Raw genomic sequence first — 18371 nt, forward strand, 5'->3', positions numbered from 1 at the left:
AAATTACATGCATAATGGTAAAGAAAAGGAATGTCCATAGATGTACAGACTCCCATTTTCGTAGGGGGGGGGGGGCAGAATGTTTTTTGCCCGAATTAAACGAAAATGCCCGAATCTTTGACAAGAACATTTGTTCATATTAGCATTACTAATTAACGAATCACTATGTATTTTTACATAGAATACAACTAATTTTTCGGGTAGAATAATTGAAATACATGGTAAAAAGGCCTCAGGTTAGCATATTTTACCCAAATATTTCTATAGTTTTTGCGCAAATTTGAGAATGTTCTCAAGCATTGGGCTGGGGACAATTTTCCCCACTACCTCCCCGTCTCATATGTTTATGGGAATATCTGTCTCATATTACTCCAGAACATATATAGATGTCCAAAATATTGTATTATAAAAACCCCAAAACAAATGGTATGGTGAGATATGAAAGTATGATGAAGTTCAACATCTAAACGTCACATTGCACTCTGTGATACATACACAGTGCTTGTAAGGTGGTTTCTAAATTGGTTCATTTCGATTAGCAACAATATTTATCAAATTATTAAAATTTTATGTATGTAAAGTTTCTTTTGATGTCAGTATAGTTTTAATGAACAGATTTTATGTGTCTGTCATTGATAATTGTGAAACCTGGTTCTGAGAAAAGAAATCTAAATGGCTACTCCTTCCAATAAGAGTTTTTACCATCAAATCAAATCATATAGATGATAATTGGAACATGTAGCTAAAAGTAATATATGTAACATTTCAATCAACATATACACCATGAATAAAAATACTAGCATCCCTCATCCTTAAAGTAAATCAGAAAAAAGGGGGTTAAGCTGCTTGTTTCAATCACTGTTGACCACCCTAGTTCTGCAAAAAACCCTGTTTTTTAATTTTACTAGGACCCTGCATACATTTCAAACATAATAATAGTTGGCAGATTGACACTAGTTCAAATTAAATTAGAGGAATTTACTGGCCATGTGAAACGACATTTTATCACAACAAACACTCTCACATTTATCACCAATGGCAGGACTGGTACCATTAACTGCAATGAAATGTTGGCTGCACTTCAGAGTTTGTCCTGGTGAGATAATATTTGGTGTATCGTTACTAATAAGCAGCAAAATTGTTTAATATGCACTTTTTCATGCACAGTTATGGAGCACTGGTTGGAATGGGGTAAAAAAAACACCTATTATTTACCACTATGTTACATATAGTGGGTTATATCACCTCACAAAGCATGAATGTAGAATAGTCTACACTGACCTGTATCACAGGTTCAATTTCATGTCAATCTCAGATAGTCTACACAGTTTCATGTCAATCTGAGATAGTCTACACTGACCTGTATCATTGGTTCAATTTCTTGTCAATATGAGATAGTCTACACTGACCTGCATCATTGGTTCAATTTCTTGTCAATATAAAATAGTTTACACTGACCTGCATCACTGGTTCAATTTCATGTCAATCTGAGAGAGTCTACACTGACCTGCATCATTGGTTCAATTTCATGTCAATCTGAGATAGTCTACACTGACCTGCATTATTGGTTCAATTTCATGTCAATCTGAGATAGTCTACACTGACCTGCATCACTGGTTCAATATCATGTCAGTCTGAGAGAGTCTACACACTGACACCTGCATCACTGGTTCAATTTCATGTCAATCTGAGATAGTCTACCTGACCTGCATTATTGGTTCAATTTCATGTCAATCTGAGATAGTCTACACTGACCTGCATCACTGGTTCAATATCATGTCAATCTGAGATAGTCTACACTGACCTGCATCACTGGTTCAATTTCATGTCAATCTGAGATAGTCTACACTGACCTGCATTATTGGTCCAGTTTCCTGAGCAATCTGGTAGATCATCAAGACTGGGATGGGAATGATGGAGCAGACGGCTAAACACCAACCAAACACAATGGCCCACGTTGGGTAAATCACATCACCGTACGTGACGGGACCAAGAGTTGTAACACTGAATAACCAAATAAACTGAAGAAAAAAAAATTCATCATCATTGTACATGACTAGAACAGGATAAGTCATGTTGAATAACCAAATAAACTGAAAAAACCCCCCAAAAACCCAAACATTTGGACATCACTCTAAATGAATAAGCCAAGAAACGTCACACAGCTTATATGTGAAAACACGTCATAATCAGACTTGCTTCCACCCAATAACATGTTCATTAAAATGACACCTGTAGGCTATTCCAAATTCGGCTTTGTCAATAAAATGAGTTGTTATCAGTTTTTGGCCATATACTTTGCATGACTCTCTTCTTAACCTTGCAAAATAATCATCCATGCAAAAACAGACTGATTTGTGTTTTGTTTTTCAGTGGTGTTTGTTTGTTAATGTGGGGATGGTATTTCTTTGTAGTTTGGTATGTTTGAGACTATGCTCAATGGCCTGATGGATGAGTATCCTGAGGAACAAGAAAACTCTACTGACGATTGGAACATGTCTTCTGGAGTTCCTTCTTGGACTGGCCTGCATAACACAGGTATGTTAAACCCAGGACAGTTGAAGTTTGGTGTAGTACAAATAAAATGTCACGTCAGGTCATAGGTTTTAACATGCACATTCAAAACAAGCTGTTGTAGCACACGCTCGTCATGGGTGCAGGTGTCAACTTTTGCCGGCTCCTCTGTCCTGGACAGGAAAGAGTTTGGGGAGTTGGATGAGAGAGTGGTTTGTCCACACTGACAATTGCAAGGCAGCACAAACAGTCAATAGCGGGTGAGGGTTGGTTTTGGTACTACTGAATTTGCAAATGTCCCGTAGGATTAAAGCCAAATAGAAAATGTTGCTTGATTTCTTGAAGGTACTTTTGTCACATAATTTATAACGGTTCATCAAAATTAACATGTAGCTAACTGATTGATTTTTTCAGAGGAATACATATGTTACTTCTTATGGGATAACCAAATAAACTGAAACCAAAAACATTAAAACATTTCATCATCACTGTACATGACCATAGAACAAGATAAGTTACACCGAATAACCAAATAAACTGAAACCAAAAACATTTAAACATTTCATCATCACTGTACATGACCATAGAACAAGATAAGTTACACCGAATAACCAAATAAACTGAAACCAAAAACATTTAAACATTTCATCATCACTGTACATGACCATAGAACAAGATAAGTTACACCGAATAACCAAATAAAATGAAACCAAAAACATTTAAACATTTCATCATCACTGTACATGACCATAGAACAAGATAAGTTACACCGAATAACCAAATAAACTGAAACCAAAAACATTTAAACATCAGTGAACAGAACTGCACACTGATTAACACTTTAAACTGAAAAACAACAACCCCCAAAACAACAACATTTGAACATCATTAGGCCAAGAGAACCATAATGAATAATCAAATAAACTAAACAAAAATTAAAACTTTACTGTACATGGTTTAACCACGAGAAGTCACATCAAATAACCAAATGTCATGAAAAACATGTATTCCTCTGAAAAAATGTATTGTATATAAATATGGTACTTTAATGTTCAATACAACTAACCAGTATGATGGCTGGTGTGATATACTTCCAGCTGATTTTCCACCAAATTGGCGGCTTGTATCCAATCATCATCTCAATGTCCTTGTAAAATCGATCGGCACCTAGCAAAATAAAACATCAGTGTTCAGAGTTCATATCTTATATTGCTAATGGCATATGCAGTGTCATCAAATGAATCACACAGTAATTATCGTTAGGTCATCATTCTATTGGAAGCTTTCTCAGTGTTTCTTGTTAAAAAAAAAAAAAATTCATGCTATTTTTCTCATTGATGGGCTACTCAAACATATGAATCAGTAAATACTAGTATTTGGATTTTTAAAATTAAAAACCCACAAAGTATGTCAACACCATAACATGGCAGCAATTGCTATCAGACCCTGTTCCAGAAAGAAAGTTGATACAAATAATAACATCCTATGTAAAGATCACTGCTTGAATGTGAAATACATTCACCTGACCCCAGATAAGACATGACCATAAAACAACATATTTATGCTAGCCTTAATCTACCAACTAACACGAGAAAGTTTGCCAACTTTCTGCTCTCACAAGTTCTATGACTGTCCATTCACTAGGCTGAAAACTCTTACAACTCGATTCTCGTCATATAACCCATTAGTTGTTAATCTAAGTGCAACCCATAAGTCAGAAGTTGGAGAAATTACAATCCAACCGTTGACCAAACCTGTCATGACAGTTGACAGTCTGACCCTAACATTACATCTCCTTTTTATCAATTTTGGAAGAGCACTAACTAAAGAGACACTGTCAGATCAAGTTGAAGGGTCTCTTTGATTATCTCTGATTTCTGACACAAAAACAGGTTAAATGCACATGTATTTAACAAAATAAACAAATGTGCAATCTAAATCAAATTTTTAAACCATTCATTGTTCAAAATGTCTGGCATGATTTTATACATTTATTAAAATATTATTATCTTAATGCTTCATGTAACAGTACTCACCATAAATCCAAGAAATGGCCAGACATTCACATAAGGATATGAGCATCAGAGAGAAACTGGCACAGTACCAATCCATGATCTGTAGCACATAAATTCCACCCTGTTGTTGAGAAAATAAATACAACTTCAGTAAAATAGTAAAACATGATTAATATTACATCTACAAAAGAACTGTTTCATTTAAATTAAGTATACATAGAGAAAAACAAGAAGACGTAGTTGTCAATATCCCCCACCCTTTACTAATGAAACAGAAACCACACTGATTTACCTGGCAACAGAAAAATATTGAGTGTAGCTATGGATCTTTTATATGCACTTTCCCACAGACAAGAACAGTTGTTGAGTTAATTGTGCTTCGGAACAGTGAATTTGGTCATTCTATACTCTTCAAAAGAAGAAACGCAAAACCACATTGTCGTAACATTTGGAGAATTGATTTAATTATTGAATGGTGAGTCCGATAATTACCAAATGTTGCAGGATTGTTCACAATTCACTCTAGTCCATTGTGAGTAAGTGATAGGACACACCACCAAGGTCAAGGTCATCTGGAGTCAATACCGGGTGTGGCCTCCGCGTGTGTTGACAACTGCCTGGCACCGCCTGCCCATTGAAGCAACCAGAGTACGGATGACGTCCTGGGGGATGGTGGCCCACTCGGCCTGCAAGGCTGCTGCCAGCTCGGGCAGGGTCTGGGGCTGTGGTTGTCGCTGTCGGAGGCGTCGGTCCAACTCGTCCCATAGATTCTCAATTGGGTTCAAATCCGGTCATATCGATGGCCAAGGAAGGACATTAATGTTGTTGTTCTGTAGGAAAGCCGTTGTGAGACGTGCTGTGTGAGGCCTGGCGTTGTCATGTTGGAACACTGCGTTGGCGTTGGCCATAACTGGAACGATGTGTGGCCGGAGGATCTGGTCAATGTAGCCCTGTGCAATCAGGTTGCCCTGCACGTGGACCAGGTCAGTTCTGCCAGTGTGTGAGATGGCTGCCCACACCATGACACTACCCCCGCCGAATCTTGTCCACTTCCTGCACGCAGTTTGCCGCATAACGTTCACCACGACGCCTATACACGCGACATCTTCCATCATGACGTCGGAGCAGAAATCGGGACTCGTCACTGAACCACACCTGTCTCCATCGCAGTTGAGGCCATTGTCGATGAATCTGGCACCACTGTAGTCGGAGTCGACGGTGTTGTGGTGTTAAGATGACACCTCGAACTGGACGTCTGGCACGAATTCCTACCTCACGTAGGCGGTTCCGTACGGTCTGGTCGGATATCCTGCGCAAACCTGGTATTGCTGCGGCTGTGGAGGTGGCAGTGGTCAATCGTTCCCGAAGGTGGCGTACCCGGATGTAGCGGTCCTGCCCGGGGGTAGTGACCCGTGGTCGACCGGATCTAGGGAGGTCACGTGTTGATCCATGTTGCTGGTAACGGTCCCACAGTCTGGAGATGGTGCTTGGGGACACATGGAATGCCCTGGCAATGGCCGTTCTGGATTCGCCTGCGTCTAGTCGGCCGATGGCATTGTTTCTCTGCGGTTCACTGAGACGTGGCATGTCCTGGATTGTCAACTGTCGGCCAGATACAGAGGTCAGGCAAGCGAACACCCTGCACTTTTATACTGTCGGTGTTCATGTTGCACGTGCAGACAACACACGTGCAGTGGTGACATGGTTTGCACGTGGCTGCGTTTTTGCGAATATTCACATTTTGGAACTTTATTGTACAGTAGCTGCGTTTTATCGAATGTAACCGTGGGAATGTGTTTGGGACATGCAATGACCTTATATTCACAAAGCATGAACCGGTAGGAAACATAAAATCGGAGTTATAACCCATTTGTACCCTTTTGCGTTTCTTTTTTTGAAGAGTATATTTGTTTTCATGGTAACAGAAAAAAATATAGACAATAAAAACTCCCTCAAAGCAAAAGGCATTACTAGACTACTACATTGATATGTGTACAAAGTAACAGGAAGTTATCTTGAATGGGTTAGGACTTGTGCTCCAGAAGGACTGAATTTGGTCATTTTGGCCATTTGTTTTCATGTTTGAAAAAACATATATTGAAAATGAAAACTACCTCATAGCAAAGGGCACTTCTAGACCATTAGATTAACATGTATACAAAGTTTCATGAATATATCTTGAATGGTTTTGGAGTTATGCTCTGGAAACATTCCCGGATAGACAGTCACACGAATGGATAGATGGATGGACAGACAGATGAACAGATGGACAGATGGATGGTGTTGTGGGGGATAAAAACGGTAACAGTCCCACTAAGGCTAAAATAATTATCATGGTGCCTCCTGCCTTCAATTCTGCAAAAGTCATCAGTACAGTTACAATATATTAAAGCCAAATCACCGAAAGCAAATATGTTAGTAAGGTGAAAACTAGTTTAAACACAGAACTTAATAATACTAGTTGCTTTAAAACCAATCTCCTGAATATAGGAAAGGAACAGTTTATTTCGATCAACTAAGTCAAATCAACCAATTACTGGTAGTTGCATTTCAATTTCAAAGAACCATTCTAAATTATGCGTCGAAAGTACTTGCAAGAAATTACGCAATATTTTCTAGTTGACTTTAATCCTACAAGACATTTGCAAATTCAATTACACCAAAACCAACCCTCATCCACTATCAACCCTGGTCAGGCTGCTTGTGCTCCCTTGTACATGCCAGTGTGGGCAAACTCCTCTGCTACTCCCCAAACCTTTTACTGTCCTGGACAGTGGAGCAGGAAAAAGCTGACACCTCAACCCATGACAGGTGTGTGCTACAACAGCTTGTTTTGAATGTGCATGTTAATACCTATGACCGGACATGACAGTTTATTGTACTACACCAAACTTCGACTGTCCTGGGTTTAACATACCTGTGTTATGCAGGCCAGTCCAAGAAGGAACTCCAGAAGACATGTTCCAATCGTCAGCAGAGTTTTCTTGTTCCTCAGGTAATGAGGATACTCATCCATCAGGCCACTGAGCATCGTCTCAAACATACCAAACTAAAAAGAAATACCATCCCCATATTAACACACAAACACAACAGAAAAACAAAACAAAAATCAGTCTGTTTTTGCATGGATGATTATTTTGCAAGGTTAAGAAGAAAGTCATGCAAAGTATGTGGCCAAAAACTGATAACAACTCATTTTATTGACAAAGCCGAATTTGGAATAGGTAGCCTACAGGTGGCATTTTAATGAACATGTTATTGGGTGGAAGCAAACCTGGTTATGAGGTGTTTTCAGTTCAAGACATTACACATATGTTGAAGTCCTTAATACTTATATATGAACATACAATGAACAATGGGAAAGGTATGAGTAAATATTCCAATAGCAGCAATGTTAAATGGTTTGCTTCATGCATAGGAAATCAGTTATTGTTATTGCTGCAGCAGGGTATGCATTGGATATAATTTTATTTTGAGAAAACAAATTTATGTTATTATGCTATAAATAATTTAAACCACTTTCTGCATTACCAAATATTTTATTGACATTAATATCTCTTTGCTACACACTTTTTAAGTATTAAAATATTCAAAACAGAAATTCAAATCTTACTTAAAAAATTAAACATAATTATAAAAAACATAATTATAAAAAACATGATAGTATTGGAATATTTAAGCACACTGTATAACATGAAAAATATATTAAACATAGTGTTTTCCCAGCCTTTTTAGTTATGAAAAACCGTTACCATAGCACAAACACCCCTCTTAAAGCAAAACTCATAACGTTTATATAAATGGTAATAAATTTTTTCCTTTTGTTGGCAATGGACCTTAATAGTACTGTATAAATATCATGTTGCTAATTTCCTAAATTTAATATTCAATATCTATTAACCATTACTCAATAAAATGTTTGACTTGACCATATGACAATTTTATAATAAACATGTTTTAACATGTACCAAATCAGAACATTTTGGTGAATACTACCCAAAATGCGTCCATCAAAGAACATTGGAACTCTGGGAGAGGCATACTTAAAACAGAAATAATTATCAACATAAGTACATTCTTTATTTTATTTTAACTTTTAATTCTTAAAAGTTTTAAAGCTTATAATTCATCGAATTAAGGCTTAATGCTGTCCTAGGCACACACGTCGGAACCAGTACATATTGGAAAAGAAGGGCACTGTAAGCTACTGCTTTGATAGCCCTGACATACACTTGAAAAAAGACCTATATACACTGCAATTGCACTAAAATATACTGTCCTTCAAATTTATATAAAAGGTTGTACTGACTGTTTGTTTTACAGATAATCCTAAATGATTAATATCCATCAAAATAAAAGGTGATTGGTTAAAAGAACAGGTGTCTATATTAGAAGCAAACATGATATTTATGATATAACTGGGAAAACACATATGTTCTTTTAAACATAATATTATGATAAGAATAACAATTTAAGGTTGGTGGTGTTTGTATATTTGGTTGTGTGTGTCACGATGTAACAAGATAAGGGCAGCATGTCAGACAATAACCTAAGACATATATAATAAACAGGCCTGTACGTAACCACTCAAGATCGGGGACAGAATAATCTCATTAGGTCAATGTTTTTTTGTTTTTTTTAAAGTAATTTTTGCTATTGAAGCATTTAAAAAAAAATGTATTGCCTACCAACCCTACTCTTGGCTGATTAACTAGTTGTTTTACTAAAGTGCAAAACAGACACAGTATCGGTAACCTAAGTTTTCTATTAATTAAAAATATATTATTAATATTAATTAAAAGTACTACATATCTTCGTAACTAAATTCTAACATAAAAACACATTTGATCATCTCCAGCCCGGGCACAGATCAAAGTATAAAACTGATGCTGTAATTTCAGTGACTTTCTGTTTTTAGAAACCAAGAATGTATCAGTGGTAGATGATTTGTAAACAACAAAAAGGAACAAAATTATCATTGTGCAGTAAACTTTGTTTTAACAAATAGGCCTACAATTTTGCCACAGTTAATATCTGTTTGACCATATCATAACTTAGTCTGTAGTCTGCCCCATCCCCATTGAACAACTCCCACAGTAAATCAGTTTGGCCAGTTAATATGATATAGGACAGTATAAATGGTCTACTAGTATTCTTTCAATGAGCAAACAAGCCTAAGTAAGACATATTATTTAGTAGTACATGTAATGGGAGGACAGATCACCTACCACTGTGTTACCCACTAGGGTTAGAACTTTCAAGAAATGAAATTACCATCACATTTTAAACCTTGATTTTTATACAGAGATTCTGAGGAAGATATGCCTACATACAATTTTTTTTTTTTTTTAAACAGCAATGGTACAATATTCAGTTTTCTTTTATGTTGAGAAATATTTTTTATGTTTTAAAATTTAAATCATTTCATTCATTAAAAAAAATATCATGAAATAGAAGTCATGAGCTGTCATAAGCTTTTATATGCTAAAACATGTAACAAAATTTTATTCATATTTTCATCAGTTTGATATGCCAATAAAAATCATGACTATTGTGCTCACTGTTACTGGTTTTGTGAACAAAAACAAGCATATATACTAGTGGAAAAAAGTAACTGTGTAACCTAAAAAATCGGATGAAAATAAAACCGCTCAATATTTTAGCCTGATGTTTTGTACATGCTACCAGTGAACGCACCGCCACACAATAGCTGGGTCAATGCCGTATTTGCACGTGCAGTTTTGCTTCTGGGACATGAACATGTTTTTCCCATTTTTTTCTCCCAACATGTTACTTTTCAAGTTTTTGTCGACTTTTCAACTGTCGGGTCATTGCATGCCAACCGGGGGTACAGAAAAGCAGGTTATTTCTGTTGAAAATTGTAGCAGAGCAATGCCCAGGCTAAACGAAAATGACCGCCTTCGCGCAATTGGCATGATCCAGGCTGGTATGCGCCATCGCGCTGTCGCTACGCAATTTGGTGTACACATAAACAGTATTCAGGCTTTGTGGAGACGTTATCAACATGTTGGTAATGTCAGAGACTAACAACGTGCAGGCCGTCCACGCGTGACGTCACGACAGCAGGACAACCACATCAGACTCGTGCACTTCAGGAATCGATTCCAAACGGCAAGTCTGACAGCGCGGACCATTCCTGAATTGCGTGCCATTAATCCCAGAACTGTACGGAATCGATTACGTGAACATGGTATCCGTCCGCGACGCCTGGCTGTCCGTTCAGTTTTGCTAAGATGTCATCGTGTAGCACGTTTGGCTTGGTGTAGAAGACACTTGCACTTTAATCGCCGTGACTGGGCGGGTATACTGTTTACGGACGAGTCCAGGTTTCACTTGGACAGCAGTGACGGCCGTTCAAGAGTGTATCGTCGTGTTGGAGAACGTTTTAGTGACGCCTGTGTTGTGGAGCGACGTGCATTTGGCGGAGGCAGTGTCATGGTTTGGGGTGGCATCACGTCAACTGGACGAACACCTCTTGTGGTCATCGATGGCAATTTGAACGCTGTACGCTACCGTGACGACATTATTCAGGCTCACGTCATCCCATTTGTGCAAGGACAAACGTCACATCACGCTTCAGCATGACTGCAATGCTAGACCTCACGTCGCCCGGGTGGTAATGGATTTTCTAGCACAGCAGAACATCGATGTGTTGCAGTGGCCTGCGGTCTCACCCGATCTTGCACCAATCGAGCACGTCTGGGATGAGATGCAACGTCGTGTCCGTGCACTGCCTAACCAGCCGCTGACGTTGAGAGCGCTTGGTCAGACGTTAGTACAGATCTGGAACGGCATTCCCCAGGCATTCTTCAACAATTTGGTAGGCTCTATGAGGCGACGGTGCCAGGCCTGCATCGACGCAAACGGTGGCCATACGCGCTATTAACTTTGTGAACTGTTTTTTTTTACCCCCCCCCCCCCCCCATGTCTTTCATCCCCAATACCGATGAAATGACGGATGCTGTGACATTTTAAATGAATTGACGTTTTGCTTAATTGCCTAATAAATAATGCTATATGATCATTTTATCGTTTTATGTCTTGAAATTATGTTTTTATCAACATGATAACCATACACAGTTACTTTTTTCCACTAGTATATAATGTTTTAATTTCTTTACTATGTCTTCTGTTAGATATAACCCCCTCCCCCAAATGTTTTCAAATGACTGGAGGCTCAATGACATTTAAAAAATGTAAATTCAATTCGTTCTTTTACATTAAAAATATTAATGGTAGTTAAATCTGCCCTTATTTTGTACACTATGTGTGCATGCATGTGTGGAGGAGTACCTAAAATGAAAAAAAAAATTAAAGTAAATAAAAAATTCTAAATTTATAAATAAAATGAGAACAGGTTACCTTTCTGTGTGAACTGTTTAAATTAAATTATCAAAATGTTAGTTAGGAATAAGGAGTTAATACTTTCTCAATTAAAGGATTATGAAAGAATGATATATAATTATGCCAGTCTTGATGTTTTACTTATATAGATATACAATATCTTCAGCATTAATATAATTTGCATTGGTGAGATTGTCTCCCTTAATTGTAACTCATCTAAAAATTCAAGTAAATGTATTATATTCAAATTTACAATGTTAAACCACATTTTCAAGAATATAAGTTTATGATTATGGATTAATTGGAAAATAATTTCTTGGAATAAATATTTTAATGACAAAAATACTACTGAACTGCAATCTATTTAATGCAATGTGAACTAGATTTGACACTCCTTATGCCATTATTTATGAAGTTAAATTTGAAATGTGATTTTTTATTTGTTTTGCCCACCTTCAGAAAGTAACCTGATCTCTCTGTAAGGTAATTGACTAGAGAAATCTCAACAAATGAAAGGTTTTGAGAGTTTCACTCTCTACCGGGGAGAGGTAGAGTCAGGTGGACTGAAGACGCCGATTGGACCACCAACCCATTCCGCCGCCGGAGTCGACCACTGGCCTTTTAGGAGAGAATAAATACAGCATTGTAATTAAAAACGCGTCGTTATTTTGTATACTAGAGAAAACACTGGATTTTTTCTACATTATAATTCAACATTGTGGAATAGTAACAATTCAGACACAAAATAATATTTAGTATATTGACCACCAAGTGAAATTGTAATGATAAGCATTATTGAAAATCATGACTGAAGCAATAAAATGAATAGTAATAAACAAGCATTGTTTTATGTTAAACAAGAATTGTTTAATACTACTAATAGTATTAAGAGTAATGTAAACTCACAAAGCAACCTCTTATTTTGCAAAAAAAAATACTTGAAATACGGTAGTTAATTATTATTTGAATACACTTTCACATCTATACAAACTATTGCACTCAAATATTTTAAAAGTAAAACAGACCAGTGGCAAAGGATATTTGTTTGAGAAAGCAAATCAAAGCATATATACCCACTATCCAGTTATTTAAAAAAAAATCAAGAACCAATGATATGTCAACTGAAAACAAACAGAACCAAATTTTAAATCTATTGTCTTCACAGTCCTTGAAATTCTTGAAAGCAATCAGCAATGCCGCTATAAAAAGTTGTAGAAAAAATTGATCTTCAACAGCATTTTTATAATTATGGGGTATTTACTTTGTTATTATCTGTACTAAAGTGCCATCACAGGCTCACCTCAATTTCGAGGGCTGTGGTCACCACAATCATGTACAAAATGGTTGGATCCAACAACACAATTCTTTACAACATGATCCAACCAAATTCATTACAGTCACAATCACAAGTATCATGAATATTAATAATATGTCAAGTCTGATATAAAAACTTATTATTTTCATTTCATTTTATAGGCAATTACAGGGTACAGTATACTTATTTTGTAACGGACTATTTTGTATTATTATTTAAGAACTGATTCTGATAATAGTTTACAAGGCTTAAAATATGTCATTGCTTGAAGACGAATGCATGTCAAGTAATCTATAAGGCAGAGCATTCTTGCTAGTACACTATGCCTATCAGGCAATGGGTTTGAATACCAGCTTAAATATGGTCACATGGTGTTTAAATATAAATTTGTATTAATGCAAATTCATTTCTAATTGAATCCAACCATTTGGTTCACATATTTCTTGCTTTACAATGTGTCATATTTTACTGTGAACTATCCAGACTGTCTGGCCTTTACATGCAGTATTGATGTGGCCAGTTGTTGATGGCTATAGTTCCAGTTTGGAAATTTCACAGTGGAATGAATTCAGACAGCAAAGATTTTCCCAATCAAAGCAAATCCCATGTGCATGTATGTGTACTTCGATCTTGCAAACTATACCTATGGCTGTTACAAAACTAAGCACTGATACTGTTTATTGTTTGCCTGGTGAATCTGCCACAAATGTTTAATAGTGAATAAAGCCAAATTATTTAATTTTAGTAAATTAGTCTGTGGTCAACACCATCCCCATTAAACAGCTCCTACATTAAATCAAATTGTCAGTTTTCTTTAGTTTTTCACAAGATAAGGAAAACTAATTTAAAAAAATGAAAATCTTTCAAGTAAAACAAACAACAAATTTAATTAAATTTAAGTAACATGTGAAACTTTTAACTTTAAAAAATGTTTTCTCATTTGATTTATATTACTTTAACATCATTTATATCTGAGTATATTATTTTAAGTTTTTAAACAAGATTCAAATTATACTGTGACTCGTGTGAGTGCTGACTTTCCTAACAATTTGCACTGGTTATTTTAAAGATAACTTAATGATTATGTATAGTATGTTTATAAAAATAAGTACATGTATTTTAGTAAGATTTCCATAAAGAATAAATATAAATCAAGAAACAATAATATGTAAATTAGTATATAATTTTGTACGATATGTGACTTTGGGGTTTTTATTTTTATAAAAGATCATTATATAGACACAATTTAAGCACTGTTTTTTGCATCTCTCATATATTATATATATATAATATATATATTCTATAATGTCATAGAGTCATAAAAGTTCAAGTAATGAACATTTTCAACAGTAAATTTAAATAGATGACAGGAATAAATATCAATAAATTATCACTTTAATACAAAGGACTAAATATTCAGTTAATCAATAAATAATATAATAAAAAATAAAAGTTAGCATTCTAAAATTGTAAACAAATATTTACTTCTATTTTTAAGATATGAATAACAATTTAAATATTTTTTATTAGTTTTGACCATAGCATATTTAGGAAGCAATTTCTTTTAATAATTGTTAATTTAAAAAAATGAAAAACTGGCTCAAATGACACTGATAATGTATTAACAATATTGCAAAGATATATGCCATTTGGTGTTAAAACAACAGTTTATAACTAAAAGCCACATACAGGTAAAAACATGCATTCATGCATTATGTAGCAACAAGCAAAACTATTTACAAACATAGTTAGTTTATTTATATACCATATGTATAAAGTGTAATTATGTGTTGAAACATTATCATATTCAATATTGTATAAAACAGCAAACTATTTTTAACTAATCAGAATCTGTTGATTCTAACAGGAATGTGTTCACTACATGTGCATATAAAGGGTTTAACACTAAAACAGGATAAATGTCACTTTTGAAATTTGTATCAAATTCATTTAAAACAATATGAGCAACTGTAAAATTCACATTGCATATAATTCCTAGAACCTTCACAAATTTGCAATACAACAGAACTTGTCTTCCTGTTTCAAAAATGAATTTATCATTGTTTGTAGTGAAACCCTCTGTTTGTATAGGGATTGTTAGAATTATAATTATTAGATTAAATCATGTTCTTCCTTACCATGAAGAACGTTTAAAGCCTATTTCAAACTACAATATAAGTCAATTATTTAAATTTCTTAAATGAAAACAAAATCAAGAAAAATATAACTTAAGAATTAGTTTTTTTCAAGAATGCAGTAACTAACTAATTTAAAAAAAATGCAACTAAATCAGCCTCATGCTTATGTAATAAGAAAAGTATGATAGCCTTTAGACCCCAAACAAGAGGTGTTGTACCCTGAGAGGTTTACACATCATGACAAGGTGAAAAGACCATAGTTAAAACCAAGTGTAATATCAATTGTCTCCTTATAATTTTAGATGTTCCTTTTGCATGAGTTTTGTACCAACATTAAGTTTTTAGAAGCAGTGACAAAGGAATTATAATACAAATAAATAGATAAATAAATCCAGAAGGTAACCAGAAAATTCAACATATTTTGAATGTAAAGAAATCATGGCCCCATGCCTCCCACCCCCCACCCCCTGCAGCTATGCCACTGGTAATTACATGCACTTATGAATCACTGTCAAAACAGTGATGATATCAGGTGTTCTAGAAAGATGAGCATATCCTGCCTCACCGGTGGCACAAGTCAAGATGAGTTAAAAGCTTGTTTGTCATGGCACCCTTTACTTTAAACTATATCTATTACACACACACACACACACACCCTCCCCCATAATACACATACCGATACCAACCACATGCCACATATGTTAGATATTTATTATAAAAAAATGTGGTTAAAAATATTTCCTATGAAAGCGACTACTGTAAACTTTACTTGGCTACAAAGGAGATGTACTACAGGGTGTATACATCATAACACAACAAATGGCACATGCCTTTATTACAGTAACTTTCCTTTTGATTACCTTAAAAACAATTGTTTTGTACCAACTTTGTTTACATATTAATCAAATTATGCAGAAAATATTCCACTTTATTTTAAATGTGTATGTGACTACTACATTGCACTTTTGCTACATTGCCAACAATATGTTTTGTCTGAATTAAACTTGGGTTAGTACACTGTTAAGATATATATATTAAACATACCATAAAGTATATGGTATATGGGTTAATATAATATTTTTCTTTTTAATTTTTGTTTTGTAAATACAAAAGAACAGTAAAGATTCAATTATGGATACATTAGATTATTCTAAGTCAATATGAAACATATCTGTAAATGTGCTATTTGTACTAATTTAATATCTAATTTTGACAATTTTTCTCAAACCCACCCCCAATTAAAAGGAAAAAAAATGAATTTCAACAAATATTTTGTGTTTATTGTGACCAGTTTTCTGAAAAGTTCACAAGAATATAGCTCATAATTTACCACAATGTAATCAGGAAACTATTTCCATTATAACTCACATGATGAACAATAAAACTTTACTTAATTATCATACTTTTTCTTGCTATCTTTATGGCATTGGCAATAACAATACAATAAAATACTCCTATAATGAACTGGAAGGGACCATGATAGTTAGTTTGTTATAGCAGTAATTCATTGTACACATTTGTACAAGTTGGCCATTAATGTATAGGGAGATAAAATGGGACTTTACGATCATTTCGTTCTATGCAGTAGTTCATTCTAAGCATGTTTGTTATAAGTGTACTTTATTGTATTGTTATGGTACACTTCTCATGTCACTAGTCTGTATAGCAGCTGCAAGCTTATAGCTGTTGCAGTTTGTGAAATTGACATCATCGGTGTATCTCTAACATTATAACTTGCATTGAGTAAACAAAGAAAAACATAAATTTAAAATGAATAAATAAATAAATAAATCATAGCTGGGTTTATGGGGTTCTATTCTTATAAATTGGATTTATTTACTACATGTGTAATTTAGTGACTTTGTAACTGGTCTCAATAAATCTTATTAAAACCGACTGTAGAGTAGTTACAATCATACTTTACCTTTGTTATAAATTACAGTTTGTGGATAAAAAAATAAATTATGATATATGCGTAAGTGCTACACAACATTTATGGAATTTGTGTGTGAATCGTTGTATACACCTCTCTCAAGCTTTGGGAATAAAATAATTCTCAAACTCATTCCATAATTTTGTATGGCACTCTCACTCATGCAATTATCTATAGATACAATCAGACTTGGCTAGTATTATTTAATAACTGCTCCATCCTGCCTTATCCCCCAACTGCTGGCACCTTCTGACAGCTTTGATTATATTTTATAGTTGTTATGAAAGATGCCCTTTATAGTATGACTAACTTTCAGACATAAATTATGTAAATATGTCATCATCTACATATATCATGTTGACATTATAAATTTAATGTGTAGTCAGTTTCATATTAATATGACATTTTGCTATTTGGTCCTGTGTAAATCTCTAACTTTACTGTCACAGTGGCAATGAAAAAAAAAAAATTATTTACTGTAAAGCCTAAATGACATTTTTGTGAAAACAACCATTGTTTATGATCATAAAACATTTATTTTTTGCCATTCTTATTAAACAATTTGTGGCATAAGATATGACTTTTTTATAATACAGACAACACACACACACACACACACACACACACACACACACACACACACACACACACACCCCCCAGTCATATATATATATATATATATATATATATATATATATATATATATATATATATATATATATATACCCACATACACACACACACACACACACAAACACACACACATACACACACAGACCTACACAAACACACACACACACACACACACACAGACATATACACACACTAATTGGTACAACTATACTGTAATGTTTTAAAGTATAACAATATAACAGTATATTGCATATAACTGTATTATCACTCACAAAACCAAATAAACAAAACTGGGATACTAGTATGTGTAGGTTCAAATAGGTCAGAAATACACCTAAGTAAAATAACTATTTCATGTTAGCAAAACATTCCCAAAAGAAACAATGTCTATGTGCATTTGTTTGTACATTACTTGATGTTTCAGCATAAAATCTTTTTTTCAAGAATCAACAAACTTA

General features: G+C 34.7%; 1 protein-coding gene across 1 annotated transcript in view; it reads right to left on the reverse strand.

Moving 5' to 3' along the window:
- Positions 1-18371, reverse strand: part of LOC121374408 (sodium- and chloride-dependent glycine transporter 1-like) — a 44997-nt gene that overhangs the window by 718 nt on the left and 25908 nt on the right. Inside the window, exons 9-12 of the mRNA XM_041501508.1 lie at positions 7447-7578; positions 4551-4650; positions 3581-3681; positions 1854-2021 (exon numbers count right to left, since the gene is read on the reverse strand). Coding sequence (XP_041357442.1) covers positions 1854-2021; positions 3581-3681; positions 4551-4650; positions 7447-7578 — 501 coding nt within the window. The remainder of the gene's footprint in view (positions 1-1853; positions 2022-3580; positions 3682-4550; positions 4651-7446; positions 7579-18371) is intronic.

This window comes from Gigantopelta aegis, chromosome 6 (genome assembly GCF_016097555.1).
Source record: "Gigantopelta aegis isolate Gae_Host chromosome 6, Gae_host_genome, whole genome shotgun sequence".
NCBI lineage: Eukaryota > Metazoa > Mollusca > Gastropoda > Neomphalida > Peltospiridae > Gigantopelta > Gigantopelta aegis.